The following is a 17339-nucleotide window of genomic DNA, read 5'->3' on the forward strand; positions in this document are numbered from 1 at the left end:
GATTCCAAGTACAGTGAGCTGATAATGAGTGGTTAACACCATGCTTTAACACAACATTTGCTACAATGGCTTTTGTTGCATTTAGGTGCTGTCGGAAATTACATTTTATAGGGCTCATGACAAGGAGAATAGATAAAGCGGGCAACTGCTGCAAAACATATTTATCTCATTCGATGACTAGTAGTAAAATGATGCATTAAATGCATGTGTAATCGCAATATACCAAATTACCGTAGTCGGTTTTTTTACACTGCTCATTAATGTTCCTAATTTTATATTCCATCATGTTACTTTGAGCTTTTGTGCACGAGCTACTAGGTATTTGTTGAAGTGAAGTGTCAATACTATTTAAATCAAACACAGAATGAGAAGATATTTTTCCAGTTTTTTTTCCTGATTAAAGGTGTGCAAACATTTGTTTATACGATTGTATATTAGAGTCAGTTTAAGAACATAATGTTAGCAGGTCACGTTTGTCATAATAACCAATTTATATATATATATATATATTTGTTTTTTTTTTAACACCCTTAGTACACAGAAGTACGAGTGTACGTGAAGGCGGCATAGATTCATCAAGAGGAATGTCAGCCTCAGGAAGTAACCCTGCCTCTGATTGGCCAAAGCGAGTCACGTGATCATTTCCCAAGCGGAGTTTCCACGACAGCTGGAAGCCGAGCGGCACAGGCGCATCGCTTCTTTGCTAAAATTATTGGAAATAACAAGACTTCTGCTCGTCTCAGCACCTCCAGATAAACCCTGGTCTGGCATGGGCGACAAGAGGAGTCCCACAAGGTAACGACCGAGTTAGTGCGTACCTAGATAGTCAAGCTAGGAGAGGGGAGCGGACATCGACAAGCGCACGAAAAAAAAGGGTTTTCTCCACTGTCTCTCTCTCTTTCGTCTCTCCCCCCCCCCCTCTCTCTCTCTCATTGCATGTGTCTATGTTCGCGTGCGGGAGTGTGCGCGCGGGTGTTAAAACCTCATCGCCAATTACAGTGTCGGATCACAGCGCGCTTGCAGATGATTTCCTAAATCCTATAGGCTAACCCAGATGTTTGCTATCGATAGCCTTCGTGGATGCGAGCTGAACTCACTCTTGTCTCCTCTCGCCCCTTTTCTCTCCCACCATTTCTTTTCGTTTTTTTTTTTTTTTTTTTTTTAATTTTATGTTTTTCTTTTTGTTTGTACATTTTATTGTTTTAAAGGCCGAAGCGTCAACCGAAGCCCTCCTCCGACGAGGGGTTTTGGGACTGCAGCGTGTGCACGTACAAGAACACAGCAGAGGCTTTTAAGTGCATGATGTGTGATGTCAGGAAGGGGACGTCAACAAGGTAAGGCGATGGATATACATTACCTTTGGTCTCTTTTGCAATAGCTGGTCCCCAAGGGGTGGTCCTTGGGGACTCAGGGACTGCCCCCCAACAACAACAAAATGAGCAGTTCTCACTACCACCCCTCTCCCTCTAAGCAATATGTGCATTTGTACCATGAGACAATGGATTGAGATAATTGTATATTTTTCAGATATTTAAACCATGCCACTGTTACTATCCTATATACAGTTCAGACGGTAAACACAAACAAAACATGGCACAGGCTGGTTCTTTTCTTGTAGTTTTCATTTTCAATTGCATTTATGCAATAGAAAATATATGACTGTTACTTCTATTACTTTATCAATGTTAACTTCAAACTCAACAATTCTCAATCAATTCTCTTTTCACTTTCCTCTGAGCAGTGCATTAGTCTCCATGTTCTTGCCAGGCTGTTCACACTGACCTCCGTAAAATGAGGGAGAGGGTTGGCTCGCTCTTTAGGCACACACACACACACACACACACACACACACACACACACACACACACACACACACACACACACACATCCATCCATGTAACAGACCAGGGGGGGGGAGGCACTTCCAATATGCATGCACACAAGCTCACACACACATAGAAAGGTACTCAAGCATAAAAATACCTAGCATGTAGGTACACACTCTGTGCCCTCTGTGCTGTGGCTGGTATTTGTCCTGACATCCGTGATTTGAGGCAGGAAATGGCTGTTATTCCTGAGTGGCAGTCATTATCAGGATGAAAACACAACAAAGGGTGAAGAAGAGGAAGTGTAGCTGTTAGCTCTGGCTATGGGAAACAGTGTGTAATGTTACATGATCTCCCTCTTTAATGTATCCTCTCCTGCATTAGCACAACTTTGCCAATGATTTAACAACAACAACAACAACAACAACCACAACACATCAGTGCAGTTGTCAGCTTTGATGTCTTTTCAGAATTGTGGTATTTCTTGTGTTTGCATGCACTTATATGCCTGTGTGTTTTTGTGTGTCTGCACTTGTGTGTGTGGAGGAGGGCTAGTTGTGAAAAGAGGTTGTCAGAGCAGCTGCCAGACAGACAGCCATAGCTCATTACTATGCAACAGCTTAATCAGCCCGCTGTCATCAGATACACACACACACACACACACACACACACACACACACACACACACACACACACACACACACACGTACAGATGCACTCAACATGCAAATTTTACACATGACATGTTCGTACACAAACGCACACATACACATTCTTAAAACGTGCACCCATAATCGCACACTCAAGTGCACAGTTGCTGCTTGCACAAACAAAGCGATTGAGCAGCAGACATACTGTTGTCATAGGGTTCAGCCTATTGCAGTAGAGCGTTGATTGTTGAGAGGACACTCCAGGGACTCTGTGTGTGTGTGCTTCTGTAAAAACAAGCGGGCTGGCAGCTTTGCCAAGAACCTGTCTGAATCCTCACTTCACCAAAAGCTGTGACACCCTTTGTCTTCCCCATCTGGGCATTTTTTGGGGAAGTTGGCAAGGACACAAGGACCAGAAATCCTCACCACACCCCTGATAAATATAGAAGATGTCCACGAGAAGGTCTTATTTAATGTTAATTATAACCCACTGTCTTCCCAACTGCAGTGCTGCAGAAATGTAGTAGTAATAGTGTTTGTCATACTCTTTTTTTTTTTTTTTTTTTTTTTTTTTTTCTCCTTTTCTTTCCCAGAAGGCCATACACAAACCACCACACGCAGGCTAATACTGCAGCAAAATGGCCACACAGGTGGTCGCAGCTGTTAACGACCGAACACAACAGTCAAGTGGATTTCTCAGCGAGCAAGCCAAAGGTGGTAAAGGGCATACGACATGCAGAATATAAATGTAGGACACGACAAATTCCCTCGCTGGTTACTAAACAAGCATGACTGAGCCGTTACTGCAAAGTAATGAATTAATGCTCGACACAGGCGAGGAGTTGTCCCGTAGCCGGAAGGTCACAGGTTTGACAGCCAGTGTGGGCTCAGTGGAAGTGGCTTAAATCAACTTATCACTTGTCACAGGTTGAAAACACCACCTAACTGCATAAAGTGTCACTTTTCCTGACAGGATCAGTAAATACTAGAGGTGATGGATGCAATCAAAAAACATGGAACATTTTGGCTCATGGCAGAGAAATATTTTAGGAGCGAGAGAGTTTGCATGTAGAAAGCCGTCCAGAGATAAAAGATGAATGTTTTATGAAGGTGAGGTTTTTGCAGATCTCGCTGCCTAGATCCCTCTGATGCGGAAGGGATGATCTACTGCAGGGCCCCAAAGCCGGCGGCTGATTGAAAGCACATCGTTGAGGGCTGCGAGTTTGACTGCAGACAGGGACACATCAGCATCAGGACTGGACTCACTTATCAGAGGAGGTGGAGTGAAATGGAAGAGAGAGAGTGAGAGACAGATTGACAAAAGAGGGACCCGGCTGACGTTCCGCTAATTCTGTCAGCGGCTCGAAAACTTGTGCAGCTAGGGAGTCAAATTTGAGGCATGGCAAAAACCGAACGGAGTGTTTTCAATATTCTCTCTTCCCCTAAATATATTTAAAGGAAATGCACACTGACTGCAAACCTGATGCAGTAATTTTTTTTTAACCAGTATTTTTAATTAAAGTCGTCTTAAGAGGAGCTTTGGGATCACAACATATCATGCAGCCTCATTACCTGAAGACTTTGCTGAGAAAAAGTGGGAGACGTTTTTTTTTTTCTCCCACGGCTCTTTGGGATCAGTCCCAGCCCTTTGAAAAGCAGCATGATAGATGAAAGTCATGGCGCAGTGGCGTGGTGCTTAAAAAGAGGTTTGATATTTGATGAGTGCAAGGCCACAGGCTTGATTCCTACATCAGCTGAAACTACCGAGAGTGTCCTTGAGCAAGACATTGATGGCCTCCCAGTGTACCCATTATGACTTGTCCCGGATTATAGCGTCATCTTAATGTTTAAAGATGGGAGACGAGGCATGTTTCGGAGCTAACGCACCTGTCTGGTGTTTGGAATAGCTTGAATAAGCTGAAAATGTCATGTGAAGTGGTGCTGACAGCCAGTAGTATTTGGCTAAGGAAGTTGTTTAGGTTTGGGTTTAGCAGCTAAGTGTAATAGAGCGGCGTGTGTGTGTGTGTGTGTGTGTGTGTGTGAGACCTTCTCTTGTGTCTAGCTTACACCACCTGCATCTGTTCGCTGAGCTCTGACAAGTCAGGCCCGCCAGGGAAACACTCGGTGTGTGCATGCTCTGAGCTTGTTTAGCAGCATTCTATTTCTACAGGTCAGGACAGTGAGCTTGGTCTTGTTCTGATTAGTTCTCTCGCTGCCTTTGGCTCTCTTGTCTGTATTCACTTTCTCCCTACCTTCATCTCTTAGCTATTCCTGTTTGGTCTCTCTCTCTCTCTCTCTCTCTCTCTCTCTCTCTCTCTCTCTCTCTCTCTCTCTCTCTCTCTCTCTCTCTCTAAGTTGAACTTGACCTAAGGCGTCTCTTAGTGACAGATTGACTGATGTGCACATTTTGTCAGCTCCACCTAAACAAGCACAAGCTATTCTGGCTGGCTGGCAACCTGTCAGCTTCTGGCTGTTTAGATGTTGTTTTATCATCCTCCGCACATGCTCGCCCTCACAGTTCATGTGCAGCGCACGCACACTAAAACTTGGGCTGTAATTGTGCAATTCCCTTTAAAACAAATGTAGCTTTCAATATGACATAGTTCAGAATATCTAGTGTAGGATTCAAACATTTTTATTGAGTTTATCATACGAATAACAGAGGCAAGACCGATATGTTTTGAGACGAGTAACTATTAAACCAATCCCTATGTAAGTTTGTAACCTAATATAAGTAGTGTAGGGCTGCAACTAGCAACTAGCATTTCACCTAAAGGAGGCAGTGATTAATCACAAGATAAGTGAAATAAAATCACAAAAATCAAAAAGGAGCGTAGTGAAAACAATTCTGATGCAGATAGCGGTAATGAATTGTTGCCATTTCGAAACTTTTGCGTGAACTTTACAAATCTAGCCACTGATTGGTTGCAGTAGATATCCATTGCAAAGATGAGATATGATCAGCCTGCTGGAGCCTTCGGGTTATTTGAAAACAGAAACTTTGTTTTGTTTTGTTGCATAGATTAAGTTTATCTTCAAGGTGTATGGTGGGTTTTAAATTTGGGATTCCAAATGCAATACAGAACTTCTAATGATAAAAGGAAAGGATTAATCATCTCTTTTCCTATCTTTTTGTTCTCTCAAAGTAGCTGCATTGGTAGCAATGTGTGCAACCACCATGAAATACTAATATACAATATGTACATACATTAAAATGCTGCCTGAAGAAAAATGCATGTTTGAAATGCACAGTGTAACGTGTGAATTAGTTGTACTTCCATATTGTTCCACTGCCTTTGTACACACACACACACATATATACACACATACATATATATACATACACATATATATATATATATACACACACATATATACACATATATATATATACACACACATATATATACACACACACACATATACATATACATACATATACATATATATATATATATATACATACATACATACATATACACACACACACACACACACACACACACACACACACACACACACACACACACACACACACACACCAATCCAGTTTGCTTTCGGCAATGAAATCAGCTACCCGTTACTTACATCTCTATTATGGGTATTATTAGCTTCCTAACTTCCCTCCTCCACACGTTGTACAGCGTCAAGATTTTAAATCCTTTTAAATAATAAACCAATCTGGTTCTTAGCTGGCAACATGCATGGGAGAAAGCTCATTTACCAGACACAACCAATACAGTATATACACCGCCATTTGGCTGCTGTGTTAATGTTAATCTCCCCAATCTGATTACACAACGTGCAAACAAGCAGCACAGAGCCACACATTCGACTGTCGCCTCATGAGTCATGTGTTTTCATTCATTATTTAAGCACAATGAAGGAAAATGCTAGGTTTGTTTTGCCACACCTTTGGTGCTAAATGTTGAGTCATGTACAGTGTATCCCCAGAAAAGTAGAGGGATTAAAGAAACATATCCAGGTCTTTTCAGACGTTGTTGCTTGTGTGCCTTTTATAGTTTTGGAATAGTTCCTGGGCAGGCGAGGCAACAACAAATACCGATTAAAGCTGGATCTGCAAGTGTGAGTGACAACATGGGATGTTATTTATATGAATAAGTGACATTATTACTGCAACTGTAAGTGGAATGATTAATACACTGTTTGTCACCTATCAGTGTTTGATCATCCCATCTAAAATGATTACATCCGCTTATAAAAGTCACACAGTCGGCTCAGTCGTGCGGGTTACTGGTTTTAGCGCTCACACTGCATACAAACGTTGAGTGTACACCAGGGACAATGAAGCGGCTGTTATCACGTCACTGTGGCTCAAGATTATGGCTACGTGATAAGCCTGTAATTACTGCGGTGACACTGATGCATGACATACTGCTCTATGTGTGTATGCCTGTGTGCAGGCGGGCCTATGTAAGGGAGGAGATGGTGCTATAGTGTGGCTAGTGGACTGTAGAAAGTGTCATAAACCACAGGACGCAGAGCTCTCTCTCTCTCTCTCTCTCTCTCTCTCTCTCTCTCTCTCTCTCTCTCTCTCTCTCTAACACGCATGGTGGGAGCATGTACAGGCAGGGAGAGACATTAATCATCGGGTTGGAGGAGCTCCCAGGAGCAGCCTACGTCCTGCTGATAGAAGACTTGACACACACCTACACCTAGATTGAGAGTGTTCAACTGGGCATAAAATAAGCTATTTCACAATGATCTTACAATCATCACAGAACAGTGAGATGAGATTTGTTTATAGCAGCACACTCCAGTGCCTATTTGCAGTCCATCGGCTGCCCTGTAAGCGGTTTGCTCATCACACAATGTACTCGACAAATGTTAGCAGGCAGTCCAAACATCTGCAGCTTTCTGCACTGCTGTCTTTACCAGTTGAACATTTTAAAGAGCAAATGGCTGGTATAACGGCCAAAGGTGCCCTGTCAGGACTAGAGACAGCTTTGTGAGCTTTTTGAAAATAAGATCACCTCTCATGATTATACTATACTACTAATCAAAACTATGACAGCTTCCCCTAAAGACTGGCCAGACTTTGAGAGCAGAACACTTGTTTTTATTTTTTTAGACAAGCACTGCACCTCTCAGTGCACCTCATTTGTATGGACCTTCCTGTCCTTGTACAGACACGTCACCTCCTGAGGTGAGAGTTTGGATTTGTTACAGCACCATTGTTACATTTTGTTATGTTTTTTGGGTGGACAGACGCAATTAAACTGGAGTGGTCGCTTCCTTTTTTGTGTGGAGATGAAACAGTTGGTAGTAAGTAGCTCGCAATCAAACCGTTTACAAGGTCTGTAAAGAACTGTGAGTAACCGCGTTAGTATAGTAGTAAAAGATGATGCAGTTCAGATTTTCAAGTGGAATTTTTTTGAACGTCGACAGGCCACAAAACCAATCGTCACTTTTTTCTCATTTTGTGAAAACCTTGTATCTATATGTATTTATCTAAATTTGGTGAATTTTAACAGATGAACTGAAGGCATAAGTGTCGCTTTATGGGTTGAAAACATTCTCATGTCTTAGGCTAAACAACCCATTTGAAAACCCATTGCATTATCTGAAAAATGCATTGTCACAAAACTGAAAACAGGCCGGTTTTTTATTAAGTCATGAAAACTTGATGTTTTGGAAATGTATTATTTTTAACAGCACAGGGATGCAATGGTGTGTTAATCTGAGTTTAAGCAGACTAGACCACTCATAGTCACTGTTCTTTCTAAGCCTAAGGTTATTATGACAGGTCTATAAACAGATTATGGTATCATACACACTACCACACCATCTGTGTTACTGACGAGTCTCTGTGAGCTGTGGTGTTTATGACCTGCTGTGGCAGAAATTTGATGGTCAAACCATCCTGAGTCATAATTCGACCACCTACTGAATTTTGTACGTGACCAAATCAGGACCAGAGAAGATATTTTCAGCCAGTGTGTTGGTTCATCGACTGCTTTGTTGGTGGAGGAGTATCAGGTCAGTGGGTTCATCAGAAGGAGGGAGAGAGATAGTGATAGATGGTTTGCGTATGTGTGTGTTCATGACATATTTGCAAAGGCGTCAGCCAGAGTTTCCCCATCAGTGAAATGTGTGCGTAAAAGAGAGACTATGTTTTCCTGACTACATTAAAAGAGAGTCAAAATACAAGAGATTGCGATTTCCTTTTCAAGGAAATGGAATTTCGGTGTGTTTAATCCCTCCTCGTAACGTCCTAATTTCCCAGTGTGGGACTCCATTAGCTGCAGTGGAATAGATGGCATGAGTGGAGCAAACATCGATTGGAACAACAGTTCCAACACGCAGTATTAATGTCAGAAAGAATAGGCCGTTACATTAGGCACAGAAATTCCTGTTGCAATCAATAGACGCACGCACACAAACACACACTCAGCTTCCAGATGGAGGCCAGTAGCGAAAGGCCTAAGTGCTAAGATAATAACCATTTGATTGGGTTAACAGAGGTAGCTCTGTTTAGGCCTGCCGCTTTGCCTCACAGTGATATTTGCTTGTCTCCTCTTTTACCTCCAGGTTATTGAGCTGGCTCTATTAGTGAAAATCTACTTCACTGTTATACACAAAGAAAATGGGATTTACAAAATATGTTTATAGTTGGCCCCAATCGCTCTCAGGCACCGCCAGTCTTTTCATTTTAAATAGAAAATAGCAATTAGCCTTGGGTGTTTTTTTTTTTTTTCTTCTTCTTCTGATCGCACATCAAGCCAAACATACAGCGCTCATTTGCAGCATTAATGAGTGACAGAGATAGTAGTAATTCATCTCCTCATTACATACACAGGAACCATATAAGCGCATAATAACATCCAGAAAACATATCAAAGACACATCAAAAGGAGGTTATGAATGAGTCAGCTGGTTGTCTTGGTTTTTATTTTTGGAAGCTGGTAACATTTAGCCCGAGGGCAGGATGGTCCATTCTGTTCTGACAATTGCGGTTTTGTGTGAGAGCTTAGAGTAAATTCAGAAAACTAGACATTTCTTCATTGTTGTAGTTTAAAGAGGAGTGCCACAAATTACTTGAGCTAGAGGACTTTGAGAGGCCTCTGCTTTTATTTAAAAGTTGTCAGCAGTTCTGCAGCGTCGTGCTGACAAGACAGACATATTAGAGGATCTCGACATCTCCTCCCTATCAGATGGTTATGTAGGCCAAGAGACCCATTTGCATTTTGCTCTAGCCTTGCTAGTATCACTGCATGTTCTGAGAATGCAATGATAACTCTGAAGGAAAAACTGGGAGAGACTCTTTGAAGCTGGGCCCCAATTTAGGTCATCCCAGAACTGTTAAACAACAGCTTTGCCCTTAGAACAAGACAGCAGACCAGCAGCCCTGGCTTATACATTTCCTGTTAGAAAATGAGGTGGAAGCCTCTAAATTAAGCTAAATAGGCCAGCGAGGCGCTTTTTGGCAGAAATGTGGCGCATTGTCAGGGCAACACTTGGCCAGGTGCTCAAACTAATTTTGTGGATGGATTTTGTCAAGTCCAGTGCATTTGTACACTCTGTACTTGTACTGTGTTTCAGCCTTATAATTACATTAGGCAAGTGCAAAAGGGCATTTTTCATGAAGCACCTGGAAGCCAATGTTTTGTAATTGTAATACCTTTCGAAGGGTTCATACACACAGGCTAGTATAGTTGAGTGAAGCTGTTGTACAGTGTTACCAACAGAGAGTTACAGTATGAAAGCATCAATACAATGCTTAGCTTACATGCTAAGATCAATATTTTCATGAGCAGTAGTTTGAAGCTTACATTTCACAGAAACTGGATGGTTAATTATGAAATTAAATTATGAATTACAAATATGACTGCTCAACAGGGCTCAGAAAACACACTGTGTTCTTCTGCTGTTCTCATCATGCCCTCATGCTTCATCTGCTCACTGCTGTGTGTGTGTGTGTGTGTGTGTGTGTGTGTGTGTGTGTGTGTGTGTGTGTGTGTGTGTGTGTGTGTGTGTGCAGTCACGTGCATGGGCTTTAATATGCCTGATTGTATGTGTCTGTTGATTGCACTTAAAGCATGCATAACTTTTTATGTGCACCCATTTTGGATTTGTATACACCACTTTGGCTTTTTGGTGCCGTATGTGTATGCTGTAATGTGCATAGGTGCATTCATACATACAACCGTGTTGATGTGTGTGTGCATGCAAAATCAGGCACTAGATGTGTAGGCTCTCTCAACAGATGGCCTTCAACACACTTGCCTCTCGGCTAGGGCTCTTGCCAGCCCCAAAACACACACACACACACACACACACACACACACACACACACACACACACGATCGCAGCCCTCATACATGCAAACGGTTGCCAGACCAATTGCATAATGTATAATTTTTGAGACAGCAGGCACTCACGGAGGATGGAAATGTGACTGTGAGGAGAAACATTTTATTCACCGTGTTACACTGAAGTTCTATTTGATATCGGATTTGTCTTTTAGCATTCTGCGGAGCTTGTGTATGAAGGTGCATCATCCTCACTTATCAGGCAAGCATTGCCATCAGCGAACACTGTTTTCTCTGTCATCAATAACAAACCAGGGACCATGACTTTTGATGCAAGGCAGAAAAATCATTACGGTGTGTTTTGTACGTAATCTATAATCAAAATCTTAAAATCCATCATGGAAAATATAATTACACTCTGACAGAAGCCATTTACACAACTGACAGCGATCACGGATGGGAAGCCAGTGAAGGATCATGCCCCCTGGTGCTGCAGTAGTGTCTACTGATTGTAAAAAGAAGCAGCAGGTGACACACTTTATGGCTGTTTACACCCTCGCCTTGAGTTCTAAGAGACAGAGACTGCAGTGCAGGAGAATTCCACATTTGGGAAGAACGGGGAAAAACATATTGGGTGTGACCTTTTAATAAAAAATGTGACATACTGTAGTTGAGGCCAGAGCTGATCTCACTTCTTCTCTTAACAAACAGCAAAACACCACTCTTAGTCTCATGGATTTCTTTTGTGAGTTTTATAAAAGCAAGTAGAAAACATACATGCATGCCTCCTATGCAATCTGACTTCTGAGTATTTTGCATTCCTATCACATTTTTGTGTTCACCAGAACAGCTCTCAGCTTGTCAATGTTTATCCCTCTGAGCCTTAAAAACAAGCCTGTGCAGGTATACTACATATCTCACAGATGGCTGAATCCTGGATTTTATTCTGAATGCACTCAGTATGTGGTGCCACTTGCTGCCAGTGTTAAGAACACTTTCAGCAGCACCATCCTAACCAGCACTGGCAGTGATTATTGGCTCTTGATTATGGTAGAACGCTAGCATGAAGCCATGTGCTCACTGTGATTTTCCCTCTCATTAATCTGTCACACTCTGTCTCTTTATTTTTCCCCCCTTCCGCGGATCAGGAAGCCTCGTCCCGTCTCCCAGCTCGTCTCGCAGCAGCAGGTAACGCAGCAGTTTGTGTTGCCCTTGCAGCCCAAAAAGGAGAAGAAGGAGAGAGTAGAGAGGGAGAAGAGCGACAGAGAGCCGGCGCTCAAGAAGAACAGTCACAAGAAGATGAGGTAAACAAGCTGATATGGGGTTAGGGTGGGGGGGGATCAACTGGAATTAGATATTACAGGGATGCATGAATAAACACTGGAAACTATAGATGGTGTTTATGTTGCCACCTGAAGTGAGGTTGATGTGTTGTCATATTTCATAAAGTACTTCAAACGATAGACGTGAGGTGGGTGGGAAACACCAGAAAATAAATTTCAAAGCAGTGTCTGGAAAAGCTCTTTGCAGTTTTCAGTGACATGGTAGCCGAAAGATCAAGGTGCTTTCACTCCTGGGTAAATCAAAGATAGAATCTTGCAAGGGCTGATTAATGCACAATCTCATGCAGGATTTTAAAGTGGGACGCCCCTGGGGTTGTCCTCTGCTGTTCTCTGTTTTGGTGTGTGTGCCTTTTTTACTTCCAGGGTGTTCCAGGGTGCCTGTAGGCGGAGTCAAGGCCAGGGTTGCAGAGGAGATGTGGGCACACCTGTACTGCCTGGCTCACCTGTACTTAAGATGGCTGCAGAACATGCTCTTGCTCTCTCTTCACCATGCCACACCCCGGGGGGACACTCCAGCTCTCCACTATCCACTATTTTCTGACTCTTACTTTTACACACACACACACACACACACACACACACACACACACACACACACACACACACACACACACACCTCATGATACTCTCACCCATACATTCCTGGCACTACTGATATTAAACATAAAAAAACAAACATGGAAATGTTTTTCTTGATGTTTATGGTAATCTGTAGTTTGGCTGAATAAAGCCCTTCGCAGTCACGTTTGTGGAGCTTCCCCTTTTTTTTTGCAAGAAGGAGCCAACTTGTAACAAATGGGGGCTCGTCCAGGATCCCTCCTGGTTTATTTTTCACTTTCTCTTCTGCCTTGAGTAAGTTCATGAGCCTAGTCAGTGTTGGTTTTGTTGTTTCAACTAATGAGATGGTTGTGCGAGTGGTTTAAAGGTGTGTTTTCAGTAACAGTAGATACCTAGTATTGGGCGTTGAGTGTCAGTTGTACTTGCTGAAACAGGAGGAAGTTCAGCAAACAAAACTGTGATGGTTGTGAAACATTTGAGTGTCTCAGGGTGGGAAAGCAAGGGAATTGTAGAAAACAATAGAGGCTGAGTTAACTAAACAGTTTGTGCCTGGTGTGGGGCATCAAGGGTGTTTACCTTTTAGAGTTACCTTTCCCAGTAGGATTAAGCAACATTGTCTCCCTTGGGGGCTTGTTGGTTCGTTATTTTAATTAGTTATTTTCTACATGAACACGATTTGACATTTTGTCTGTCTTGGGCACACTTCCATGGCAGTCTAGATGAGTAACAGGGATCCTGGGGCTTAACCGGGTCATAGGGTTTTTGAGCAGAAGGGCAGTAGTGTGGTTGCATCATTTTGCCTGATTCAAGTTCTAGCACCGAAATGTTGCAAAAAAAAATATATATATATATATTCTTGAAGATAGACAGTTTAGGAGTTTGTTAGCAAAGAAATAGCCTTAAAATACTTTCTCAGTTTTTTTTTTCTTTTCTTTTTATATGTTTCTCTTACTCTCCCCAACTATTTCTTACTCACTCAGGCCGAGGTTAAAAAACATTGACCGGAGCAGCGCCCAGCACCTGGAGGTGACGGTTGGGGACCTGACAGTCATCATAACGGACTTTAAGGAGAAGGCCAAGCCCTCGTCCACCTCGGCTACGCCATCCAGCACCGCGTCTACGGCCGACCACCACAGCCAGAACGGCTCCAGCTCAGAGAACACAGAGAAGGGGCTTTCCCGCTCCTCCTCTCCCAGAGGAGAGGGGAGCTCGGTCAACGGAGAGTCCCACTGAGTCACCCGCCCTCGAAATCTCCCTCTGCCTCCAACCCCATCTCATCTGCAAGCCCACAGGTCACTGGTGGGACACCCTGCCTCGACTTTAGAGCTGCACATTATTGACTAAAACAGTTTTGCTTTCTTTCTTTTGGATATTACAATTTGGCGATTTTAAATCAGTTTAATATTCTCCACAGCAGTGGAATCCTGCATTTAGAAAGCAATATAAAAAGACCTTTTTGCTCCATCTTTGAAGTTTTTAGTGACCTACATTTTCACTTGGACATTTAGTGTAATCGAAAGGATCCCGCACGCTGTCCAAACCTTGCTACAAGAACATTTACTAAGACAATTTTATTTTGACAAAGAACTTCCTCAGAACAGATCTGAGATGTCTGAATAAATGTTTGGACAAGCTTAATGGCCCTGTGCGGTTCCTTTCGGATGCACCTGCCTGTCCAGGTGTTTCTTTTTCTTTTGTTTTTATACTTTTGTTAAACGAAATGTGCAGCCCCCACCCTCGACATTACCTTCAGCGGCCAGCAGAGTGACCTATTCTTCCCCCATGTGGAATCTTCATCCTCTGTCTGGAATCTTTACCTAGCCGTTATAAACCTGAACCACCTATTACGCGCTCTCAGTGTCCCTACACTGAATCTTCAACCTCTCAGCAAACCTTTGCTCCTGCACTCGATTACTCCAAGCTTTTACTTGTGGACTGCCTCTGCTGTGGAGTGACTTTTGACATAGCACAGCGGCTGTACTCTGACTGGCACCGTTTGGTGTTTTGGGGTAATGTTTGGAGCAGGTTGTTTAGTTCAGGTAATGCTCGTTATGTCCATATAAAAAGGGACATTGGGCAGGTTTTGATAAAAGCCCTCTTTTAAATGGTGCGGGAACATATAGTTTGTGATTTTAAAAGGAAAATGCCGGTGTTTTTTGTTTTCAGTTTGTGCCATTGATCTACGTCTACATGTCATGTTGGAGATAAAAAAATCAAGGTTTTGTTTTTCTATCTTTGCAGCCATTAATTTTGTACCACTAACTTGCATTAAGTGATATTTTTGATATGTTAAAAGCTAAATATATTGAGAAGTAGCAATTAGCAACCCAAAAACTGCAGTCCCTCAAATGGCCACTTGAGGCTGGCTGGTGGTTTATTCTATAGCTAATTTCCCTATTCATGACAACTGTACGGAGAGTGGATTTTTATATTACTGGTCCATTTAAATTATATAAGTTATGCATGATTAAGGGCTTGGCTGCCAGGTGACCGGTGGGTGCCATCACAGGTGGCTAGCTCAGCAACCAGGCTTCTTCGGCCCGCCTCAGCTCCACCTCTTGCCCATTTTTGGATTAGCCGGCAGCAGGCAGAGTCAGGCATTGCCAAGATGGCGAAGGCCGCACTAAGCTTCACAATGGCTCTTCAGGAATCTGCTGTATGTGTGAGGTCACAGAGGCTACGTCCATGTTCTATACAGTCTGTGGTTCTATGGACCCTCACATAGACAAACCATAAACTATCCATGTTCAGCAAACCAGCTCAAACAAGCTGTTAACACTATCTGGCCAGCATGAAATCACAGAAGATTGAAGTTTCTGGAAAAGAAAGTCTTTAAATGAGTCAATATTGTGCTAGTATTGGTCAGAAGACCAAAAACACTAATGCAAAGGGATTTTAATGTTGGTATCTGTCTGCTAGATGTGCAAGTAGGCTGCTAAAGGTACAGCTAAAATCCTGTCTCTCAGGGCTTTGTTTCTTTGAATTGATTCTGCAGTCTTGCTGTACCCTCCTGCTATCAAAAAGATCACTTAATGCAACTTTAAGAATTACCTAAGCTTTGTAATAATTTTCAGTCACACTTTATCTGTCACATTGTAAGTACATGATGTACATGGCTCCCACAGAATGAAATATATATATACGCTCTTCCACGTTCTTCATACATCATAGTTCTGCTTGCATTTGGCATGCTTATTTTTTCTTTTCTTTGTTTCAGAGATGAAAAAAAAGAAGAGTTGATGGCAAAATGTCAACTAAATGTAGATGATAGTTAAGGGACTGTCACTTTAAATGACACCGGCATTCTCCTTTTAATCTCTGCTGCACACACAGGGCTGCACCTGCTCAGCGTCACAGTGGAAAACCAGAGGGTGCTCATGCTGTTCTGCCCCCACTGTGAACCCAGTGTGGAGACTGCATGGTGCTTCCACAACAGAAAAGGAGCTTTGACTTCTGGACGTGCAGTTATCAACTGCATAAGGTGATGGACTTCAGAAACTGTTTAAATTCCTCCATTTTGACGTAGCAAAGTGGGGGAGCTTTAGAATATACTAAACCCCCAGCAGAACAACTATAGATCAACCTAACTACACAATAATGTATGAAACCTGTAGAATACTACACAGATAAAATGGATATTTCTAAAATATTGTACTACAATGTTTTGATGTGGTTGTATTATCCATCATAGCAGTGTTATAGTTGAGATTTTTACTTTAACATTTTAGCACAGATCCTGAGAACTGTCATGGCATGATAATATTATGGTCTCTGTATATTGTGGGACAGGCTATGTCTCTTAGTTTGTTAGCATTGTCATATGTGTCAGAGATCTCATAGGTTCACCACACTAGCTGGGACTAGCTGGGGGGACTCGTGAGAAATGTTTGGATGGACGTTTGTTATTTGGTTGTGGCAAAAATGGAAAGACACTTAAAAACATGTTGGTTGTCACCTGTTGATATTATTTTGTTTTGCTTTGCCATGCTCAAATTGTTTTGAAATGTGTGAACTTGTTTATTACATGTCTGAATAAGAAAATAAGAAAATTCAAACAAAAGAAATCATTTTACTTTTTGTAATTAGGTGCATGCATTGCTTACACTTTTGTGTTGTCACTGGTTTGCTAATCTAGGCTTTTTCTAAGCAGAGGAGGAGTGCTTGTTGTGTTTTCAGCTCCATCTGGTGAACGACTTAACTGCTACTTATCCTCAACACAGAACCATAGACACAGAACATGCAGGCTTACAGATCAGGCCCATAATGCAACTCTGCATACATTGAAAATGGTGAATATCCATGTAATGACATAAGTATATAGGCCTACAGTATTTATGAGCATAAGGTATGGTTTACACACTAACAACCACTACATCAGTCAATAACCTAATTTTCCCACACTAAATGAAAATGCAGTTGACGGTCAGGTCTGTTCTAGTGGAGCAACATCAATAAAGACGAATAAAGCCATGAATGGGTCTTTTCAGAGGTGAAATCAATGGAAAGTTGCTGCAGACACAGCATGAGGGGGGAGGGGGAAGGAGGAATCAACTTGCTTATCGCTCCCACCCTTCCCCCATTTGGGGGTCCCAAACCTCCTGCTTCTGCAGCATGAAGAGCATCAAGTCAAACTGGTAAAAATAGAGAAACCCGGAAGTTTGCTGTGGCCTTCAAAATAAAAGCCTAAAT

The 17339-nt window shown here is 42.3% G+C and overlaps 1 protein-coding gene across 3 annotated transcripts; it reads left to right on the top strand.

Annotated features, from left to right (window-relative positions):
• Nucleotides 1-622: 622 nt before the first annotated feature.
• On the top strand, nucleotides 623-17124 carry yaf2 (YY1 associated factor 2). 3 transcript variants are annotated; one of them, XM_039791822.1, is made up of 4 exons: nucleotides 623-795; nucleotides 1209-1334; nucleotides 11898-12053; nucleotides 12456-12839. In XM_039791822.1, exons 1-4 carry the CDS (start codon nucleotides 770-772, stop codon nucleotides 12631-12633), a joined length of 486 nt encoding a protein of 161 aa, XP_039647756.1. In that variant the 5' UTR covers nucleotides 623-769; the 3' UTR covers nucleotides 12634-12839. The 3 variants fall into 3 exon arrangements, with proteins under 3 accessions (XP_039647756.1, XP_039647757.1, XP_039647754.1); XM_039791820.1 differs by lacking the exon at nucleotides 12456-12839 and adding an exon at nucleotides 13631-17124 and having other exon boundaries at nucleotides 627-795; XM_039791823.1 differs by lacking the exons at nucleotides 1209-1334; nucleotides 12456-12839 and adding an exon at nucleotides 13631-17124 and having other exon boundaries at nucleotides 626-795.
• Nucleotides 17125-17339: the final 215 nt, after the last annotated feature.

Source organism: Perca fluviatilis, chromosome 23 (genome assembly GCF_010015445.1).
Source record: "Perca fluviatilis chromosome 23, GENO_Pfluv_1.0, whole genome shotgun sequence".
Lineage (NCBI taxonomy): Eukaryota > Metazoa > Chordata > Actinopteri > Perciformes > Percidae > Perca > Perca fluviatilis.